A 23,178-nucleotide genomic window follows, 5' to 3' on the forward strand; every position below is an offset into this window, starting at 1 on the left:
TAAACCGTCAGTATTACTTGACTTATCATTATCATAACATAATAGAGTCTCTAAGTACGTAATACCACTGTTCATTAGTATAAGAGATTATTCCATTCGTTTTGCATTCAATTTTTCGATAATTGGTCATGGAACAAATTTAGGAGCTCAATATAGAGTAATCAAGTTGATCATACTTTAGAAGAACTATTGAAATTATAATAACACTCTAGTGTTGAAAAGACTTTTGAATTTATAGGAACATTTTTTATTCAATTCTCATGGTAAACAATAGAAAATTGCCAAGTTTCATTCAGTATTATTAGACTTCAATGAAAGAAAGTTATTTCCATTTATAATAATTCTATTAGTCAGTTGTTTTCTTTTTTAATCCGTCAGTTAAATGGAAATAATATGTATTTGAATAACAATAGAAAAATATTATCTTCAAATATGTATGAACTTCAGCTTTCCTACTACAATGGATTCTATTTCTTTTTGCAATTGAATGCAATTCCGAAATTGTCTTCAGGAAATATAAAATTGAATTCAGTAGTTAGTAATTATATTTTATACAAATACTAATATACATTGTTATTACATTTCAGATGTTCCACCTGGAGTAAAAAATCTTGGATTTAACTTTCTTTTTATCACCGATTGTGGTTTTAAGAATCATGATCGACATCAAGAGAATCAAAAGGTAAAAATAATTTCTTAGTCCGTAATAAGTCTTCAACATCTTTTCAAACATTTAAAAAATTATTTAGACTTATGGCAAAATTTATTTCACACGAATTATGTTCATATTTAATCACAATACTAAAAAACTTTGCTATTGTGAAAATAGTTGTTTATTTTAGCCAGCAACAGCCTGGAACTAAATTGCTATAATTTTCTTCTCTATACACCAGTTTATTTACAATAACTACCATAATATAGTAATAAATCTAAAAAAATGTATATCAAAACATAGCTGATCTGGATCTGATTAGGATTGACTTCTTGTTTACCCTTAGTCGGTTAAGGTGGGTCAAGTTTAAAGCCGGCAGATTTAGCATTGATTATCGATCTATCTCATCAGAGTACATGTGGTGAAACTGCACGATCAGAGAAAGTGATGGAACTCTGTCGGAGATGCTGATCGGTATCACAGATTCTATCTTGGAGAACGATCTTAGACGAAGACCGGTGCGGCAACCAGGAGTTCTGAGACTCGTGGGAAGAGACCAGAAGAATGACCCAGGTGTTAACCTCTGCTCCCGATTCAACCCACCTATACGATCGATTGGACATAATCGTGGTGTGTATCGTCTACCAAATGCATTATTTACTACGGCTTCGTGTGCAAACTATTATATATTATAAATATCTCGCGTTAAATGTCAGTTGTTAAATTATCATTTATGTACCATCTGATTACATAAGTTTCAACATGTAATACTGATATAATTGTTTAAAACTGTCTTTTCAAAATTTAGGTCAATATCCACTTGACCTCACTAGGGGTGTCTTGGTACAGTTCTTCCCTTACCCAAACCAAATGACGATACTTTGACACCCTTGTGGCTTCTTTCAACGTGTTACCTCCTGTCTAACTCATTCATTAGCCTACTTTTAACTCAAGTCACTGTCCGATTGACTTAAATCCGGATTCCCATGCTATCTTTCTGAGTAACTTGGTGTTCAGTGATGCTAGAGTCGTTGGTAATATAAATATGCGAGGAAGCAAGTAAAGTCAAAGTCTTAAGTTAATTATATACTAAACGATAAACGGGACTTAGGTTCAGACATTTCAACTGATGGCTTTTTATCAAGAATGTTTTTATTCCTTAATAGAAAACATAACTGAAATGTCCCATGAATTTTTAAGTTTTTTGCTGGTAGATTTATTTAGATATTTACGACTATTTCTCGTTGAATTTCGCTATGTTAATTACCGATAAAACTTGAGAGCTAGGAATCATGTTTTGATGCTGCAATAGGTCAGCTATAAAATGTATAACTTTAAAATATGAGTTGGAGTTAATTGAAAATTTTAATGGCCAAAATCTTGAAATAGAAAAAGATTGTTTTTCAATTTTATTGCCCTTTCATGACTACCATTTCTAGGTATAGTTAAACTTTTTTTGTTACACCCAAATCATTCTTGGCTAGACTTCTATGATATTATTCTCTAGTTTGGCGACAGTTTTTACATTAAAGTGAACATAAACAACTAAATAAAATTTATTCTTTGATTATAGGTGGATCACCAGGTGAATGAAAAGATCAATAGCTTGGCTTATGGACTTTGACGCACAAATGTACCTCTCTTTTGTCTCTTCTTCTACCCACGAACTGATGGAGACGCGGAAACTCGAATGGCGAACACCGTGCTGCGGAACAATCGATCGCAACTAAAGTTGCCATTTGCAATATTCTTTATTTGCGCCCACGTTACAGGTACTTTGTGTGGGTTGGAGAGAGAAAAAAAAATTAGCTAAGGAAGAGGAGAAAGAGTAAATCTGGGGAGAGAAGGAAAAAGAAACCGGTAGTGAGATGTCAAACAAATGTAAATGACACGTAGAAATACATGAAGAGACTTTGATCGATCTGCTGATATCATATGGGTAAGTAATAGATTTTTCATTTTTGAATGATTTAACGTCATTTTTTCTTGTGTCGACATTTTGTACAAGCTGTCGGAATAAATTCCATCTGGGTCTTTTCGGCTGAGTGCTCAAAAATTATTTCCAACGACATACACGGTTAAAACGACTCGATAAGTGACTTGTAAGTGTTTTTTTATTTCAACCGATTGAAGTTACAGCTGGAAAAAAATTTTTTTTAACGCGAGAGAGACATTCACGCTTGGGCTAATTTTTTTATTCATTGACGATATATTAATTATGGTAGTAAATAAAAAAATAGTTTTTTATACCGATTATAAAAGGACGATAATTTAATGTAGGCAGTGCCGCGCCTTGTTTAGATTTTTTTGTAAAAATAATCAACTTGTTTGATCAATGTGTCTATCATAATTAGCGTTCGGTCTTTTGCATTTTGACTTCCAGTTTATATAATTAAATTATACCGATTACTTATTGACGTTATTTATTTTTCATCACTTTTAATCGATAGTCGATAACGCCAGTCACTTGTATAACTATCATCTAATTAACTACAAGCTATCTTTATAATTAAATCATATTTTAAGTTAGTAAATTCCAGATTTAATGTCATATTTTTTAATCATAAACAAGCTAGAAATTTTTATTGATATATTTTATTTCAAAATCTTACATTTAAAATTGCGAAATATTTATTGAAGTGATATTAATGATGAAAAAATTATTCAAAATTATTCTTCCCATTATTCCTTAATGAATAATGCAAATGATTATCTGAAAAAGATAACGTGGATAAGAGTTAAATTAGTTATTGCAATTGATGTTAAAATAAACAGTTAGAAAGCCATAAGAAATTCAAGTAAATTTCTCGGAGTTCATCTTTAAGCATTCTCATCAGCTCATTGTCGATTACTGGAGAGTCGCACCCACGATTTCACCGTTTAAATCGGCATATTACAGATTTTCCTTACTGTAAAATGTTGAGCATGATAGCAATGTGCTGATGTCAGTAGTGTGTGTGTGTCTGTCTGAACATTGAATTTTGCATTACAGTCATTCGTCCGGCAGCTTGTATGAAATCGGAATGTCGCAGGCGTGTCTACGTCCTGGGAATCTATGTAGATTGGTAGTATTTCTGATGCGGCAAATAAAGCCGAGCTTTTACATGATCTTGGTTGCGGTATAGAGAAGTGTGTGCTATATGTACAGTTTTAGCTGCATGCACACGACGGTACGACGTCCCGGCGCCGGCGTCTCTGCAATCAATACTCGCAAGCTCGTTCAAACTCTCAGCTGTTAATATTTCTTGATATCGTTATTGCTATATTTTTTTTGCCAATGATTGCAGGAGGAATTTATTCCACCACTTGGATCAACCTTTTGAGAGTCATCTTGGTTATTTTCCCAAGTGAAAAGGATTTTTCTTCTCTGGCTTCTTGGCTTTAATAGGCTAGTTATATTGGTTGAGACAAGTCGATACCACAGGCGGACCTTGCATGGCTCAGTAACCTTCCATTGGCGTTCGCATGAGTTAATTGTAGGTTCATAATGGCTCGTGCGAGCCGCCAAGCCTGTGCGTAGTCACCTTTTACGGTCACTTATGCACCCGCGATCTCATATGAACATTTTTTCTCAGAATCTTATACGTATCAATTCGCCGTTAGAGAGTTCAGTATGAGATGCCATGAGAATCATGGGATTAATTCTTTTCACGCGGCCTGAATCCGTCTTTGTCGGCATTCAACCATAGCTTTAGTAAGAAATAATTGCTTTGAATTACTTTTTAATCATTATAAGGAATCGCTAAAGTACCTTAAGGATAATGACAGATGAGAATTTTTTTTGCATTTGCAACACCAGTTTTTCAATAATCAGATTGTCATTTTTGTGCTGGTTATTTGTTGGAAACTGATTGAATCTCTCAAGGACGATTAGTGGATTATTTCATACATTTTTCAAATGCATTGAATTTTTTCAGTGTAAATATTTTTCTCTAACTATTATTAAATATTTATTTTCAATTATCAATCTTATTATTACTCTGTAAAAAATTATTTTGGAGTTTATTCAACAATATATTTGTTTTTTGCTATCATAGATGTGACCACTTATTGATTTTGCATGACATTGAAATTGCAATCACTAGTTGTATGAGTTTTAAATGTGTTTAATATCTTTTTTAAATTGTTTTTAAATTCACTGATGACGAAAATTTTTTCCTACATTTTTTTCATCAATAAATTAAAATCTAAAGAAAAATGATAATGCACAGTATGAGAAATCATTGCTGCTGAATAGTGAATTATTCATTTCTTCATCAGTTTTTAATTTTATTCAGAAAATTTCTAAATTATTATCATGAATTTTAAAGAATCCAACATTTTGTTTGATAATATGGCAGATAACATTCTCCATAAAAGATGATATTATTCATCATTTAATAACCAGGATTAAAATTATCAATTCACGTCTGACTTTATTGAAATATTTATAAAAAATAATCTACCAGGTCCATTTTATGTAACACCAAAATAATAAAGCACCCAATTCTATTACAAAAGTCATTTAAAAAAGAAGAAATAATTTTAATAGACTGATTTTATAATACATGATCTAACCCTATTATGAAAAAGAGCCTATTAATGATGAATTGAAGAAATTTCAAGAACGAAATTGTACAATATTTCTATTGATACTTTTCAAACAAGTCAGTTAGAAGAATACTAAATAAAATTTTTAAATTTCCTGTGAGTATTGTTATCAGAGGAAGAATACATTTATGTAAATATGAACTGGCTTAAAATGGAGACAAGTCAATATTTTTGTATGATAACGAGAAAGAGAGAGAAAGCAAAGACCACCGGATGCGTTGAGACTGATGTGTCAAAGCATTTATTATTATATTTATAAATGGGTAATTTATTTAAGTAGCAGCAACACCAGGGAATCATTCAAATAACACTATAACATTTCATATTTGATAATCATCATAGTCTAGACTATGAAAGAAGAGAATGAAACCTAGGTAATTTATTTTTTTGTGACTCCAAAATAGTGGGGAGTGATAAATTTCCATAAAAAGTGTTCCTATCGTTGGCAAACACTTGGAGATATTGAAAAGTGTAGGTGTAAAAATTGAAACTTTTGACATGAATCATATGCTACAAATGATATTGGGAGGTAACTCATAGATATGTATCCAACACTGATAGGTCAGTACGAGGAAACGTAATCATGACTCCCACTCGCTTTGGAGTCGGCCTTTCTAGCGTCGAGCAAGGCCGTTTATCGAAGTGTGAGGCTTTCAAGAGAAGAGAGCTGAATATAGAATCATTCAACGTCAAGGAAAAAGAAAGTATTTTGTTCTTGTTATTCATATGAACATCTAATTCTTTTTTTTTCTTAGCTCCAGTCATTTTCAAGTACAAAACTACCTTCCAGAGTCATCCTTGAAAGGAATGAAAACGATCCTAGTTGGAAATCCGCTTGAACTTGACACAAAAGCTGCCGGCAAAGTTCGATCAATACTCAGGAGCTTTCGCGCTCGTCCCTCAACTCTATATACACATCGTCTTGCTAGTCCTTCTTTTCATTTCCAGACATATCCTTGCATTATAAGACGAGTTCAAAGCTCTCTCAATGTCTTGATACACATCACGCCTGGACAGAAAAAGTCCTTGATTAAATTGTTGTTAACTTTACATTGCCATGGTGATTTTAATGTTTAATCTATTGCAGTACGTGACTCACATTCCTAACACTACGTTCAATTGATTTTTCTGTATATTGTTTTTTATTTCTTAGACGTTCCAAGTCTATGGATTGGAATAAATTACTTCAATCAACATACTGCAGTTGAAAATTCTACAAATGCGGAAAGATCATTTTATTTATGACAATCAATGTCGTGAATCTTATTTTACTTTATTTATATAAACATTTATGAGATCAAGACAAGTTGGAATCATCATGTAGGTTGTTTATATAAGTTTGCAGTTTTTTTCTGCATTTTTTTTATTGTTACAATTGAAGTGTTTGTACTTAGAGTCAGTTTATTTATAAGAGAGAATTATTTTATTGATTTGTTTGTCTGGGTTGATTTTTTTCTTTGATAATAGAAATTTATGATTCCAAATGTTGGTTCAATTTTGCGTATTTCATTTTTAATGGGCGAATTATCGATAAAAACTTATGGGTGAGCAAATATTTTGATTTATGAATCGAGCAGTGACTAATAAATTTGCTCTGGAAATGATATTTGAAGAATCTGCTTATTTAATATGTGTCATCAATGAATGAGAAATATCGAATATCCTATTTATTCATAGAATTTCTGAGTTATGTACATGAGGTTGAAAGATTAGCTTGTTGGCATGTAGACTCTATATAGATAGCATTGTAGAGAAAGATAGTGGATGATTCACAGAATTTTCTGCGCTTTTTAATCGATCTTGAGTATACCAACTTAAATTGTTGATTAGATAAGTGGAGTTGTACTATATTTCCTGTGGTGGTCAATCGATGGCCTCGAGTTAAATAATACTCTTCAATAAGTTAAACTCACTTTTAATTTTAGAAATTCTTTTTCTGAGAAAGCATAGCATAATATATGCTTTAAAAAATAATTAGAGCCTTTTTTAATGAGATTTCTTTTGAATTTTTAATTATAAAGAGTCTGACAATAATTTGAATGAATTAAATGATTTTATTTCAAGTAAAAAAAAAATTAGTGGTTTATTTTTGAGTTAAAGATAAAACAAAGTTCTATCAATGATAAAAAAAATCCAGAGGATTTTAAATGACCCCATTATCAGATTTTGATGGAAATAAAACGAGATGTTTGTGAATAGCTGAACTTTTAATTTGAATTTACTCCAACTTTCGATGAAATCAAGCCAAAGATAATTTTTTTGTCTACTTCTGTAACCTTTTTTCTATTTTACTGGAGAGAAATCCTGCCAGGTTATCAAGAGAAAACATTTCCAGAATTTTTTTTTTAAATCTAGACAATGTTTTTGTTAACGAACAATCTATTGTTTGAAAGTACTTGCAGTGAAAAGCTTCGAGCGATCTTTTTGGTGTAAAATCCTAGAAAAATGAGCAAATACTGTGATCAACTTTTTAATCTGTGCTTTATTATAAGTAAATTCCAAGTTAATCATCTTGAACTAAAAAAATTCTGATATTACGTATTTTCATGCTTTCATTTATCCTCCTTGTTCATTTAAACATGATATTGAAATTTTTAATTTGAACTAAACATTCACATGAATAAAAATATCAAAGAGGTAATGACATTTTTTTAACAGTCATTAAATATATTTGATGCTTTAAATAAATTCTTTTATTGTCAATATAATTAAAATAATAATAATCAATTGTGTGCAATAATTTTATCCATCACTATGTCAAGAAATTGACACAGAAACAATAGCAATTTGTTAAATACAATTAAGATAAAAAAATTACGGATTCTGATGAATCTTAAGATCGTCACGATCTGTACCCAGACCTATTTTTTAGTTACATAAGTCACAATGCATATTTTTACATAATTATTAAAGTAAAAGTAATGTAAATATGTTAGAAAAGAAGCTGCAAATAACTTGATAATTTTATTTCTTTAATGGTTATGATGGCTTATCATAGACATTATAATAATCTTCAATAGAAAACCATTTATTTTAAATATCAAATCTCAACTAATCATCTTATAAAACAAATTTAATTTTAAAAAATGATTGCAATTTCTCGCAAATTTAGTTACACAAGTCTCACGATTATCATCATTAAAGTGTTTACATATTTGTTTTAGATTTTATCTCCTAGATTCTATTATATAAGTCTTCCTGCAGAGTTGGAAATAAAACCATAGAAGTTGTAGGCAGTTGTCCTAGGGTGGTCTTCTAGAAAAGTAACTGGTTTAGATTTTTCTAAACAAAACCTCTGTAATTTGCTTAGCTAAATATTTTATTCATCGATCCACTGGCGATCTTTTGTCTATGTAAATTCGGTTGTTTACTGTTCACATTCACAGCCATGAGATTGCAACTACTAGTAGTGCCTCAGGAATCGTGAGGTGGATACAACCGGATATGTAAACGTCCATATGAGATGGGATTTACTTCCCACAGCATTATTTTACCATTTACCAGGTGCGAGAATTCAGTTTGCACCTGCGCCGGAAAAGAAATCATGTACCGCATTCTGTAAACTTCAGATGCAAAAAATCACCATCAGGATATGCAAAACCAGTAGGGAAATAACTGAGTAAACTATCAACTCAAGATGTCGCGAGTTACGAGAATTCTGTGGTTTGACCTGTGTTCAGTATAAATACACTTAATATTTATTCACAAAGAAACGTTGAGTTCACAATTTATTAACCCTTCCTAAAATAGAACTTGTGGTTGAGTCACGTCGTAAATTGAAAGAAATATTAAAAATATTTTCACATTGCCATAAAATTTCCCATTTTTCTAGGAAGTTGTTAGTTTCTTTCATTTCTCATCTGTTCAATTTTACACTTATTTTTTAATCACTACCCAGTTGAAATAGAAATACATGTTGAAGTCCTTTTAGATCATCTTTTAATAAGTACTGATCAAAATCAAGACTTTAAAGTATTGAAAAAAATACCTATATTCCAAATGGGTTTTTATTAAACCATTAAGACAACTCTAGTAGCTAATTGATTATAAGAAATCCATTTTCTTTATGACATTATAATTTTGTTTAATTATTTTGGAAGTAGGCATTCATTAGTTGATACTTTGTAGCCTCAATTAAAAAATAAAAATGAAATAAATTGCAGTAAGTACTAGAAATAAATTTTTCTAAGGAATTTCTTCAACTGAAAATGACTTTAATTTTCTTCTTCTAACATGATATCAAGTAATAACTCATAACTCTCCTCATTAGCAAAATTCTCAGGAGTTCGTGACACTTTTCTTCTATGTTCTGACATTCCACAGGAAATTGTTTGGACTACAACTTGTCAAAGAACAAGAAAAATATGTGCTATGGCATTATGTATAACGCGAAAGTTGTTAGTCTGTCTCAGAGATTGAGCTATTTTTTGTGTACACACGTGCGAGTTAATCGGCTGATTAATCACAAGCGACTTGCGCGTGAATGTTACAATCAACCATGCTATCTTTAATATTACCAGCCGCTAAATGGCATGACGATAGTGGTGGTTGTATTGAGGACAGTATTTGATAAATATTTTTCACATTTCCTCAGCTGTGCTTGTGATATAACTTGATGTCTGTATTCTGTTTTACATCTTTGTAATTGATTTTACACTTTCCCTAAAATGAGGAATCCTGATATCCTCATTGATAAGAGCACATGTCATTATTTCGAGGAAGAATTATATCATGTTATCCTTACATCAAGTGTCAATCAAAGTTACATCATGGGTGATAATACAGTCAGATATCCATTTATGGATTGGATGGATTATGCTACAATTCAAAAGTATGCATACATCTTCACTGGGATGAGTTTCATTTTTTAAATATAAATATTCTTGATAATGATGATAAATACTTCTGTGGAATATAATAATGAATTTAGTAAGATATTAGAACAAGTAGTGCTCATAATGATTCTTGTTTTATCAAAGCAAATTTTATTTGCATATTCTCAATACTTCCAGTGATCATTCTTCATGATTAAAGATTGAATAAATTGTTATTCTGATAAATAATTATTTATTAATGAATATTATTATTTATTAAAATTATTTGATTGTCAATGTTCAGCTGTGTCATCATTAAATCACACTCCCAGTTACTTGATTTCCATTCTTGATCATCAAATAACCTTCACCAATTATTATTAATAATAATCTGAAGTAAAGTTCTATTTCAAAATTAGGTATCCATTTTTACTGTCATCATCAAACTTATGTTAACTCCAACATTTTAAACATCCTTCATAGATCTTGTAAACAATCTTCTTAAGATATTAAAGTATTTCTTTCATTCTCAACAACTCAAGTTGATTTTCACTTCCTACAGCATTTCCGAATGCAAATGAATCCATTTCCTATTGAAAAAAATCAAATGTTGAAAAACACTTGACAGTGAAATTATCTAAAATCGAAATGGAATGATTTATCTTCAATAACTTGTTGGCAGAGTATTTAACAAATGTAATGACAGGTGTTATAGTTGTTAAAAGAAAGCCATTACCACTGACTTGTGGTTAAATTAGAACCTTTTGAAATTGACAAGTGGTCTGCCAGGATAGTGAATAGTACAGATACTCTTTCTCTTCACTACACTTATGCTTTCACATTGAAATCAGCATGCTAGAGCGCATCGATCAGGAATCCAAGATCTCTTAGGCTGTCCAGTTGGCGTAGATAGGTACTGACTACCTTTGATTCACGATAAACGTGTCAAGGTAGCTATAGAAAAAATGGATATTTATCCTGCCAATTATCGTCGTGCTTACCAACTTCAGATTTACTAAGCAAGATAAGTCATAAAGTCATGGTCATTCATTTTTTCTTTTACAAATGCTGATCTTTGCGTGCATATTTCATACAATGCAATTAAGTCATCAAATCTAATAGTCCCACCTATCTCCTTTCAATACATAATTATATGTATTGTTGATAAAAATAGTTAAATAACAATATTTAAATATTTCTTCAATTATTTTTCCCAATAACTGAACATGGTGAAAACATAAATAGTTTTCTGTTTTTTTTTAAATCAATAATACATCTAAGTTTCAATAATATTTCCTTCATATATTCAAACAACTCCTTTTTTTATATTTGTGTAAGAATGAAAACTTAAACAAGAAATTTTCTTTTTAGAAAAAATATTATTCATGCCGGATATAAAATAAGAATAGAATATGACATAGAGTAAATAATGTTTATAGATATTACTAATTTATGATTTTCTGGTGACTGGAAAATTTTCTTTTGTTTAAAATCTATTGTTTGACAAGAAACATATGTCCTAAAAATATTTCTTGCTTTATTTTATCGATTTTCATTATACTTTTCTCTAATCATTCTTCCTTTTGCTGAATAAAATATTATATTCATCAATATATCTTTTAAACTTGAATTTAAATTAAAAAAAAAATTTAATTCATCCTAATTATTTAACACTTTTCTTCAAATTCAAACTAAAATAATTTTTAAAAAATTTCTATCTCATTTTATTCTAATTTTAAAAGTTCTCCCAAGGTGTTTCTATCACTTGGATGTATTTAAAAGACTCTTTATTGAGAGTCACATTTTGTGTCATCATCAAGAGAAAAAATAAAAAAGGCAAAAACTCACCATTTCATCTAGACTCTTGAGGTCGTTGGTTACAATTTGAGGTTGTGGCCCATAAATAAGATACGGTTCTTCCTGTTGCATTTCTGCATATTCATCATCACTTTCATCATGACCAGTTCCATTGGATGCTTTGTTTTCTGCAGCAATTTCTCGATCAATCTGTCTTTCCATTTGCACGAGCATAGGTGCGAGCATACCGAACTTGGCGCCACGTCTCGCGACCTCGAGCAGACAAAGTATCACGTGCCTCTCATTCTTTCGCATTATGAGATCGTCGCTCTCGAAAAGTAGGCAATCTATGATACCAAGACTATTGCGGCACCAGCTTATAAAGTTTGACACGTTGTCTCGGGCAAAGAAAGTGCCGGCCTTGGCGTTTGGCAGGAAGGCCACGTCAGTTAGCTGGCTCATCGGAACTGCTAGAGATGAAGTTATTGAACGGGTCATGCTCTTACGAGCCTGGCGACGTACTACATAGTCTGATGCAGCTTTTCGAACATTATTAGCATGCTGGAACAAATTAAATGATCATTTTTTTAATTACGATGAAAAATAATTGGCAATCTTTTAATAAATATTTCTATTTTTATCATATTATTATTATTATTTTAATTACCAACATATTTTATATTAAATTATAATTACTTTTAAAGAAAGAAAGCAGCAAGATAAAAGGATGACAAATTGGTAATTCTAAATTATAGTTTAGAGTTATTATATTAACTAGTTCCTGTTGAGATAGCAGTTTCACTATTTGGATATTTCTAGAATACTATGGAAAACATTTGATGATAATCTAATAGGACTTGGTTTTTGTAGAGCCAGTCCAATATTGAGTTGTTTATGAACTAGACACAGTGTTGGAGTAAGCTTTCTATTTCTAGGAATAAAAGTTTCAGTTTTGGAGTTTGAAGTTGATCAGCCAACAATGTCATACACCTTTGCTACTGATAGATGTCTTTTATTGATGAAATATGCAAAGTGTTTCATCATCGCCTATTTGTAAAGCATCATTAAAGAAAAATAAAATAAGGTACTAAATGAGCTAATTTCATAATGTTGGTGAGCATAATAAAACTTGCTAACTACAAAAGTAAATAAAAATTATCACAGTTATCTTAAAAGCCATTTACATCATATGGCATCTTCAATTTTTCAAAACTTTGTCATCATTTCGAAAATTACTTCACCAACTTAGTCAAAAGCCTAATTAGCTTTGAAATTTCTGAAGGGATGTCCAAAAGGGTCTTCTAAAGGAACTAAAAATAGATAAATTGATCAATATCTTCTAAAATTATCTTCAAACTAAATTAAAAGAAAACAGTAACTGCTTTAAACGTGACTTCTTCGTTAAATTAATGATTAAAATAAAATGACTCTGGACTGCAAAAGAAATAAAACTTGATGCGAGTTGACCAACTCCAGATTGAAGTAGAGTTTATGCGTGATGTTTCAAAGTTTCAACTTTCTTTTTTGTTTGCCAATTTCTATTAGGCGAAGAGAGTTGAAGTAGACATGTGAGAATATTTTTTTTCCATTCAAGGAAGAGTAGTTGCGATGCTGCAATGTTTTAACGACGATAAAACACGTGACACAGTTTGGTGTTACATGTTAAATGCGATGCCCAACCTCGGACAACAGTGAAAGGAACTGATTCTTTCGTTTCTTGCATTGCATGATAAAGTTTAAAATTGGGCGACATGACACGATACGATTTGCTACCAAATAATTAATAGCCAGTCTTCGGCTATTTTGGTATAAGCTCGTTAGTTAAATAAAACTTGTGTAAGGTGGAAGAAAAAATTCAAATAATTGAAAAAAAGGCAGCAATATAGTTTAACTACAGTGAAAATTAAATGTATTTATCAAACGTACTGGCCTTGTTTAATTATAAATTTTATTTGACATGGAGAATTAATCGGTCAGTTTATTTTGCTAAAACCATAAAAACTGTTTTCAAAAGTAATTCTTGAGCTTAATTTATGTTTTTTGTACAATAATTCAGTTGTATGTCCTTGAAACACATCAATAATAACAGTCTGTCAGCTACTTACTTTCCCTAATTTTATTTATGAAACAATTCACTTTAGATTCTTAATTGAAATGCTTCAAATAATAGTTCATTATTTAAAGACTTGTGTAGAAAATTGATAATCTCTGCACTTAATCATCAGTAAATGAAGACTTTGCTGATGAATCATTGAATGAACCAAATTTCCTAGTATCTATGATGCTTTCTTGATATGCTAAAATTTTATCTATTGTTCAATTTATTATTTTTAATTCAAAAAATACAAAAATATTGATAGTTGGCTATGTTGGACAGTTTTAATATTTTGATTCAGCATTTGGAGTTTTGTTTTTACTCATTGTTTAGTTCATTTTTAGGTCTGAAAGTCATTAGCCTGCCTTGACGCTTCACACGTGTGAAACGTGCTTCTTTAATGACTGTACATGTGTGCGTGAAGTTAATGTCGGACCCTCATTTGATCCAAGAACTTAAGAACCCTACTATAATTTCTCTAACATCCGGTACTTTTTGACAGCAGTCACGAAGCAGATAAACGCCATAAAGACTTTATGAAAATGGAGTCAGTTTCAGATGAATGCTAATTCTTATCAGTTTAAAAATAGTCGAAGATGTTTAGAATTTTCTCCATGTTGAAGAAAGAAAAATAATGAAAGTTGGAATAATATTTTATCAAAAACGATTCTAATACTAACATAAGAATTATAATTTCTATAGAAATTTTTTTACTACACTAGTTCTATCACTCTCACTAGGAAAACATTGAACCTTGGTATCAGACCACGTATTTTTTTGATGCTTTCCAAGTAACAAGAAAGATTGGCTCACTTCTGATCCAATGTTGGACCAAGGTTGAATGCATTGATCCAATGTTGAATAAAGATTAGATCAATCTCTGCTTCTACTAGGGTTGGATCCATATGTCCAGTATGATTACTGATCTAGTGAATCAATTATTGAAGGAAAAAAATGAAATCGATCACTGAAAAATGTCTCTAATGATCATTTAAGTTGACTGAGTTGTGTAATTAAGCCTTCACACGTGTCAATATGGGTATAGAAATGAAACTGAAGTAATGCACCGTGAAATAAGCGTGAGGAAACCCTCAAGCCCACCAGAAGTTTCTTGCCTCAGGCGTTGGATCAAAGTCAGCACTGGTGTTCTTGATGAGCAGACAAAATAAAGAGTCAAATAGAAACTCATACATGGTGATGGTTGACTTGCAAACTTGGATAGTCAACGACAGGATGTCATAATGTGGCTTATGACCCTCCTGATGTCGACGTCTCTGTACCAACAAATGTGCTTAATGAAAATGGTCGCTATAATTCAAATTGCTGAACTAATTCAAGTTTATATGTCGAGAGGGGGATAAAAACTTAATGGAAAAAATTGTAATGGATATGTATCAGTAAATAGAATTAGATCGCCATCCGGATGATGTAGGGTATGGTTAGTCATGGTAGTGTTTTTCTGATGATAAAAAAAGTTATTTGCTGCTTTTTTTGCGTTTATTCCATGCATGTATGATATTCTAATTAAATAATATTTTTAAAAAACACCTTAGTATGACAATTTTTATAATAAGAATATTTTTCTGGGTGTGTTGAGTCTGAAATAGTGGAAATGATTGGAAAAACAACTATTAAAAATTTTAATTAGCTGTTAAAAAAAAGTAATAAGGATTATTGTAAGTAATTAGTTATTAATATCGTTGGTGAACATTATTTATGTATTCGTTATTATGCTCTATGCTCTGCGGTTGAAGGTTTAGTGCTTTGAACTTTGGAACTGGACCTTAAGTAAAACTTTGTTTTATTGCAGCAAATAGCGTACTTGAATTGTAGGTCACTTAGTATAAACACTTCTATTTAAAGTAGATTCAATTAAATATCTAAAAATACTTGGAACCAGAGTTGTTAATTTCATAATGCAAAATTTTCCATTATTCATCAATTATTAATTTAAAAAAAAAAAACACATTGTAATAAAAAAATTGGAAAAAATTCCTAAAAGCAATTATTGAGATGGAAAATATTTCCAATAATGAACAGTACAATTGCAGAGCATTATAACAAGTAATGTTTTATTCATACCTTCATGAGCAAACAAAACAATTAATTAGATTGAATCAAAAAAATTCCATATTGAAATGAATTTTCTAACTTGGGAACTATTTAGATAGATGGATAAAAAAATCATTCATCTAGAAAATGAAGGTGTTAAAAGGGTAATCTTCTTTAGAAGAATAGAATCCATTGAAAAAGCTTCAATAAATTGTAAGAAGAATGAATAATATTGATGGAACATCCGTTGAAAAATAATTTTTAAGTCAATAAAGCCATCTGCTATGGAGATAAATCAAATGGAAGAGCAATCTTTCTATTGAAAATGAAAGAGGATCCTCGGATGTGGCTTTTGGATCCTCAACATGACAATACTAGTTAGGGGTTGCATTAATCTTCCCCAAGGGTCATATTATTGTGCAGCTGATAATGTTGTGATGGAATAGAGGGGTTGTGAAGCGTGCAAACATCCGCGGACGTTTCAAATAAAACAATCGATTCTATAAACGTATTTCAATTCAACAAAAAGATTGTCTTCCTTGAAATTGAAACTCAATAGCATGGTAAATAGAAAATTTATCCAGTCATGTATTAGGTAAAGAATATCAATGAATCACTGACTTGAGACTATTTTTTTACTCTGAAAAAACCAGTACTAATTTTCTTAAGAATTATCATTTATTTTCTGTCAATATATTCGTAGCTGTGAGCAATCTATTATTATTCCATAGTCCAAATTGCTAATAATTATTATTCTGCGTACACTAGCAATCGTACTATGCCGCAGGTGTCCCATGAATCATTGACTTTTAGCAGCCGTCTTGTCACAGAGTTTTCTTAAGACTCTGACAACATGTTTTCTCGAGACTACTAGAACAAAACTTAAATGTCGACGTGACTGTGAACGAACAATGCCCTTATGCAGTTAAAAATTCAAGAACCCTAACTTGGGAACAATAAACACGTACGTTACCGTTATTTTTTTCAAGTAACAACTGTCTTGAAAAGACTATTTCAACAGTTATGGCTTTGCTATGACAAAAGATTTTGTTAAAGTGTCTGCTGATCTGCAATGAATATTTATTCGATATTGTACCTATTAAGTCCTATCTGTCTTATTATTGATCAATCATTGAAGCCATTTTTCTACACATCTGAGCATAACAGTTTAAGCTTTATCACATTATTTGTAAAAGTAATTTTTAATTAATTTTGTTTGATTTTTTTAACGAGAGTTCTGGAGTAAAGTAGCACAGAAAAAGGCTCTGTTGTCGTAACAGATTGAAGGCCTTTTCCTGTAACTGTTTTCATTTTTGTTATGCCTAAAGAAAATATCCATGTGTGCAGCTAACTGGGTCTGCAGCTGCAACAGAAGTTTTTCTGCCTGTTTAAAGCTATTCTTGCTTAGAATGGAGCAGTGAAAATCATTGCAAAAGAGTGATAGGTCATTCATTTTAAATTGAAACTCACAAAAAATTGTTTTCAACATATTTGCTATTTTTAAATAAAATCATCCACTTGAAAAATTCTTATTTTTGTGATGATCAGCAGAGTTGAAGTAATTGATGGATGTTGGACATACATGAAATAATATGAACATCAAAGTAATTTAAATCAACATCAACATGAATTTAATCAAACTTGATAAGTTTAAAAAGCTTGCATTACCATTGATTCAACTTGTTAAAAAATGGAATAAAGCACAAGTAATTTTTTCTAGCTTGATGTTGCTTATTGGATCATCTAGACCCTTGACCATATCCTGGTCTAACATTTTAATATTGTTGATGATCAAAAGTACCATGATGATGATTTTTGTATCTTCCAATTCTCCTAAAAGCTTAAATTTCATTTTTCTTAAAAGAGGAAGTTGATGATTATTAAAATAGCTGTAGTCCAATTCAATTTTGATGATTTTTATCATTTTTTTCTTTCCATCAAGAAATTTTTGATTTTCTACGCTCTATAAAGTAGCAATTATGAAGTCAATTGTACGACATTGAAACGAAAGTCCATTCTACATAATTGCATCAACTGCAAAACTAGATTCTAACAAGTCTTGCAATAGCTAACATAATATATCAATCGATATTCTCCACGCATGCACTATCATTCCCACACTCCAGACCTTTTGATAACTAAACTGGTGTTATACATATTTTCCCATTAAAAAAAACAACAGATAATTTCTCTTCCATCTGTTCATCTTTTGAATTTGAAATCAATTTTAAACATAACTGTTATTGAGGCTGTTAACATAAAAAGAAATATCAATTTAGGGTATTCAACAATTTCGATATATGTAAACATAAATTCTTAAAGTCAATTTATTTGAAGCTTATGCATAATGCAGTGAGGATTCCATAGAGTTGGGGTCTTTGCACGCGCTCAGAGCAGGTAGATGTCAAGTTGACTCTTCATATTATTCTTTAAGCAGACAATCGAGTTTTGTGGACAGTCCTAGTTCTCCTGCTTCTCTTACTTTCCTCTGTAGCTGTCATTATGTGACTTCGAGCGAAATAGTTGATATGCCTACTGGCTCTCTGGTGGAAGGTTTAACGTTTGTTCTAGGCTTGTTGAGTTCGGTATGTGTCGAGGGGTGTGTCAGATTCTTAAATGTATGTTAATGCATTCGAAGAGTTCATAAGAATATGAGAAACAGCTTGGACATTTTAAAAACCATCTAACGATATTCTAAGTAGATACTTTGATTCGATCAAATAGAAATACATGCCGTAAATAGTAAATAAATAATTATTTCATGATGAAATATTTTTTAAGACGACATGATAATAAACATTTTTTTTTAATGGTTTATTTTCATTTATTTAATGTTTATGGAATTTTCTTTTTTTAATTTATCTTTAAATTTCTCAATGGATACTTTTTTATTTAAATTCAATGAAAAAATAACTTTCTGTTTTTAGATATAACCATTAAGTTCATTTATGTAACATAAAATTATGATTAAAGATTAACATTAGTTATAAATAATTTATTTTATTTAATTCATCTAGACATTAGAAACTTTTATTTTTTTTCTAGGATTAAATATTTTTTATATCAATTTTAAATACAATAGAGTTATTTAAAAATGAAAGAGATATTTTTTTTTTGGATAATTATTTTAATTTTGATTTATTAAAAGATAATTAAAAATGGTTATTTGAATGAATAAAATAAATAATTAAATACTGTTATAAAATAATGAACTCCAATGTACACTTGATGGATGTGTTGAACAAAGCTCCTCTAACTTGGTGAAATAAATGGCAGATAAAATTTGCATGATGCAATAATCATCAGTGGACTGCAGGCCACCATTTTTTAAAATATATAATAACTCAGTCAATCTGATATTTGCTAGTTTTTAACTCAGCAATAAACATTTAGTATTTATTGTAAAAAATTTTATCTGTGCACATGCCAATTTCTTGTACAATCATATGGTACTTGAATAGAAGATATCATGAGACAGCAGACGGACAAAATTGCATTTGCCAGGCTTTGATAAGATTTATAGGTATAATCGTAGCTAATAATCTTTCTACAAGTCAGTAACTTGACAACGGCGGCACTGTTTGAGGTGTCAAATAAGATCTTGATGAAAAAGGTTGAAAAAATTCCCGAATACCAAGAGAATTTCAAATTACCGTTATAATTTCTATCGATAAAATAATGTTGAGATTTTTTTATGTCACTTCTATTATCTGCTCCTGACGTGTTTATGTATTTAGCTGTTTTGAGTTTTAAAATTCAACTTATTGAGAGTTTTAATCATAAATTTCCATTTCTAACTTTTTTTTTTTTGATGTCCAAGCCAACACTTGAACTTTCCCATTGATTTTGAATAAAATATTCTAATCTTTTTTTTCATTCATTGGAAATAATTCTCTTTCTCCACCCAAAAAAGGTCATTACTTATTACTTGACAAATTGATAATTTATTTTAGATGGAATTATTTTCTATCTGACAGTTGATAATTGCTTTCATGTCTCCTATGATACACAATGCACACTTAAGTGTAGTTATTTATTATGATTGAGTCTCCATCATTTTACTGGTAAATTATTAATTATCAATAAAATCTTTATTTTCTTGATGCCAAGAATGACAGCGTGAATATTACCTTGTAGAAAAAAAGAATAAAATTTACTTTGTAGCAGAGGTAAAAGTTACTCCACAGTGGTAAACCTTGGAATGTAATGAACTGAGAAAAAATATTATGCTGTACTCTCTTAAAATGAATCAGTGGAAATCATTGCAAGTTAGCTATTTTCACTGGTTTGCAGTGTTCAGTCATGTTCAACACTAGGTATCAAAGAATAGTAACGGATTTTTTGCTTGCATTTATACTGATTAATCTTCAGAAAACATGAAAGAATAAAATCAAAAGTGTTTAAAAAATCTTAATGGTAATTATTTTGATGATGAACATCAGATTGTCACAATTTATTTTTCATTATCTACTGGATAGTTGTTATTAGAGGTCTTCATACCCTAGTAGGAAGCTTGAATGATTCATTTCTGGTCCAACATTGGATCAATCTGGAAATGTTAGTTCAACATTGAATCAGTAATTTGCTAATCTTGCCTTCTACTAGGATGGTTCCATCATCACTACAGCTTCTAATCAATACACTTTTAATCTAGCAATCATTTTGATTTAAAACTGATTTAATTTCACATCCAAGAAGTTCATCATTTCGACTAAAGTAGAAACTATAAAAAAAAAAATACTTTAAAGTGACCTTTAAAAAAAAAAGTAACTGAAAGCTATTTATGTGTTTACACGTTAATCAAATCCAATCCTTGCGTAAAAATCAATAACCATAATGAATAGTTTAATGTTTCTCTTAATGGGATACTAATGAAGTGAAAGCTCGAACCTCAGTATGACTTAAAAGATGAAAACGTGATGATTCATAGAATGGCGTTGTTTCCGATTTATTTTTTCTGCTATTTTGGTCGTTAAGAATATTTTTCTACGACATCCCCCGGAGATGCGGGTGCAGTCGATGCATAAATTTAGATACCAAGGGTGAAAGACTCTTGTGCCTATATAGCTCGTTTTTCGTGGCGTCTACTTTGTTCCATTCATAAGGACAGACGACGAAGTAGAAGCAAAAAGTATAAAGAACTAAGTCGACAAGTAGACAAACGCACGCTTTACATTGTACACTAAACACTTTCCTTATTCATATATTCCTGTGGGATTTTCTCTGCTTGGTATTCATGTACTGCTCTTGATTTAGAGGTCGTTGAACGAAATATTACTGTATACGTTTGCGTTGTTATAAAAAAAACATTTTTTCCTCTCTTTTCGGTGCATTCATTGCATTCCTCTCTTCTTTCTGGAGTTTTCTTTGTTACAATAATTTTCAATTTACGTCACATTGTGCGTATTTATTACAAAGACTTTTCTAATGAATCAGTCCTCATTAAAATGGTAATTAATTTAAATAATCCGTCAAGGCTTTTCTCACGGTATATTTATATTAATATTACGGTAATTGATGAGTTATAAATTAAATACTCATTGTTATTAGAAATAAATTAAGTGCGTATAATAATGGCAGTTTCATTGAAATGTTTTGATGTTGAGTACAGATGAGAAGTATTTTTAAATAAAAACTTCTTTTTTTTCGGTCTTAAAACAATTACTTGATTATTTTTACTATTAATAACAATTGAATGTTGATAATCAAGTGAAAATTTAATTTACAATAAAAAAAAAAATGAGTCTCCATTTATTGAAATCCATAGTTTTCTCATTTTTTATTTGTTTTTTATTTATAGGGAAACTTCCTAATGGGAATTTAATAAAAAAAAAAAAAAATTAAAAGAGAAAATATTTTGCTTCTGTATTGAAGAAATTGTTCAACACTGCCATAGCAAGTCAATGAGCTTCTTAAATTAATCAAAAGTTTCTATAAATAGGATATTAATTATTCATTAAACATTAAAATATGTGAAATATTTTGCATTATTCATATAATCAATTAAAATGCAATGCATTCTTTCTTAATTTATTTGTTTTATTTTTCAGAACACTGAACCAACAATTGAGAGGATAATTGAAGTGCACTATTAAAAGTCAAACAGTTGTCAAGCCGTTAAATCATTTTATTCCAAGAAGTGTTGAGGAACAATGCGAGGAAAATTAGTAATCAAGGCTGTCATGAGAAATCAGGTCTCCAGCGAGTGTCACGTGGCAATTAACGACAGTTGGTAATTTCACATCTGTGATATTTTTTCATTATTATACATCATTATTCCAAGTTATTTTCTATATGTCTCTACATGCAGGTGTTATTTACAACCAATTGAAAAAAAAGAAAGCATTTATGGTAATTGAATTACCATTAATAATGCCGACGGAATTTTATTCGAGAAATCAGAAGCAGTAAAAAAAGCTATACGTTGGGATTAGAAGAAAAATGTTAATTTTATCGGGTAATGTATTTATATAGATATATTTGTATATATGTATCGGAAATAGTTAAGCTCCTAACACTTGGAATAAAACACGTGTGACTGATACCTCCAGCCAAGTTGATTCCACGCACGCGGTTCGTTTCCTTGACGAGTTAGCATCATGTACGCGCTGAGCGACTTAAATGAGCACATTTTCTCCTATAATTCTCTCACTAATATGGAAAGGGCTCTACATGGTAATATGTCAGTATGTTTTCAATAAAAAATTTGAAACATTCATTTAATTTCCAGACTCTTTAGGTTAATATGGATTTTTTATCATCAATGATGAGTAAATCATCACATTTCTATTTTATAAAGTGATTGGCAAGGTTATACATGAACTTTTCAAGATGAGGAATCGTTTTTTAAAAACTTCTCTTGACTTTCTTATATTCAAAAATATAGACATGATAAAAAAGTGTGCATTATTTAGAAATTTTATTAAAATCAATTTGGAATTCATATTCAACTATTTAAAATTATTTTGAATGAAGTTACTCAAGAAAATGATTATTTTTTAAAAAGTAAAAAGTTAGTGTTAATGTTAGTGTAAAAAGTTAGTTAGTGTTTTTATGTATCAATCAGTGAATATGTAAGTGATGTGATGATAAATAAATTCAAGTGGTTTCAACGTTGTTTATTTGTGTAAAAAAAGTGCAAAGTGTAAATTAGTATATTAATGATGAAGTGTAGTGTG

At 30.3% G+C, this 23,178-nt stretch overlaps 1 protein-coding gene and 1 long non-coding RNA gene across 5 annotated transcripts in view; one reads left to right on the forward strand and one right to left on the reverse strand.

The window, feature by feature from the left end:
* LOC118067270 (GAS2-like protein pickled eggs) overlaps positions 1–23,178 on the reverse strand; it is a 49,995-nt gene that overhangs the window by 12,722 nt on the left and 14,095 nt on the right. For all 3 annotated transcript variants that reach the window (XM_035083922.1, XM_035083921.1, XM_035083920.1), the window contains exon 3: positions 11,905–12,414. In XM_035083922.1, coding sequence (XP_034939813.1) covers positions 11,905–12,414 — 510 coding nt within the window. The remainder of the gene's footprint in view (positions 1–11,904; positions 12,415–23,178) is intronic.
* LOC118067273 (uncharacterized) lies at positions 588–22,802 on the forward strand. 2 transcript variants are annotated; one of them, XR_004690349.1, is made up of 5 exons: positions 588–682; positions 2,226–2,591; positions 22,051–22,232; positions 22,311–22,457; positions 22,552–22,802. It is a non-coding gene; the product is annotated as an uncharacterized lncRNA (long non-coding RNA). The 2 variants fall into 2 exon arrangements; XR_004690348.1 differs by having other exon boundaries at positions 22,311–22,802.

Source organism: Chelonus insularis, unplaced genomic scaffold (genome assembly GCF_013357705.1).
Source record: "Chelonus insularis isolate UGA/USDA-ARS -01 unplaced genomic scaffold, ASM1335770v1 contig_376_pilon, whole genome shotgun sequence".
NCBI classification, from domain to species: domain Eukaryota; kingdom Metazoa; phylum Arthropoda; class Insecta; order Hymenoptera; family Braconidae; genus Chelonus; species Chelonus insularis.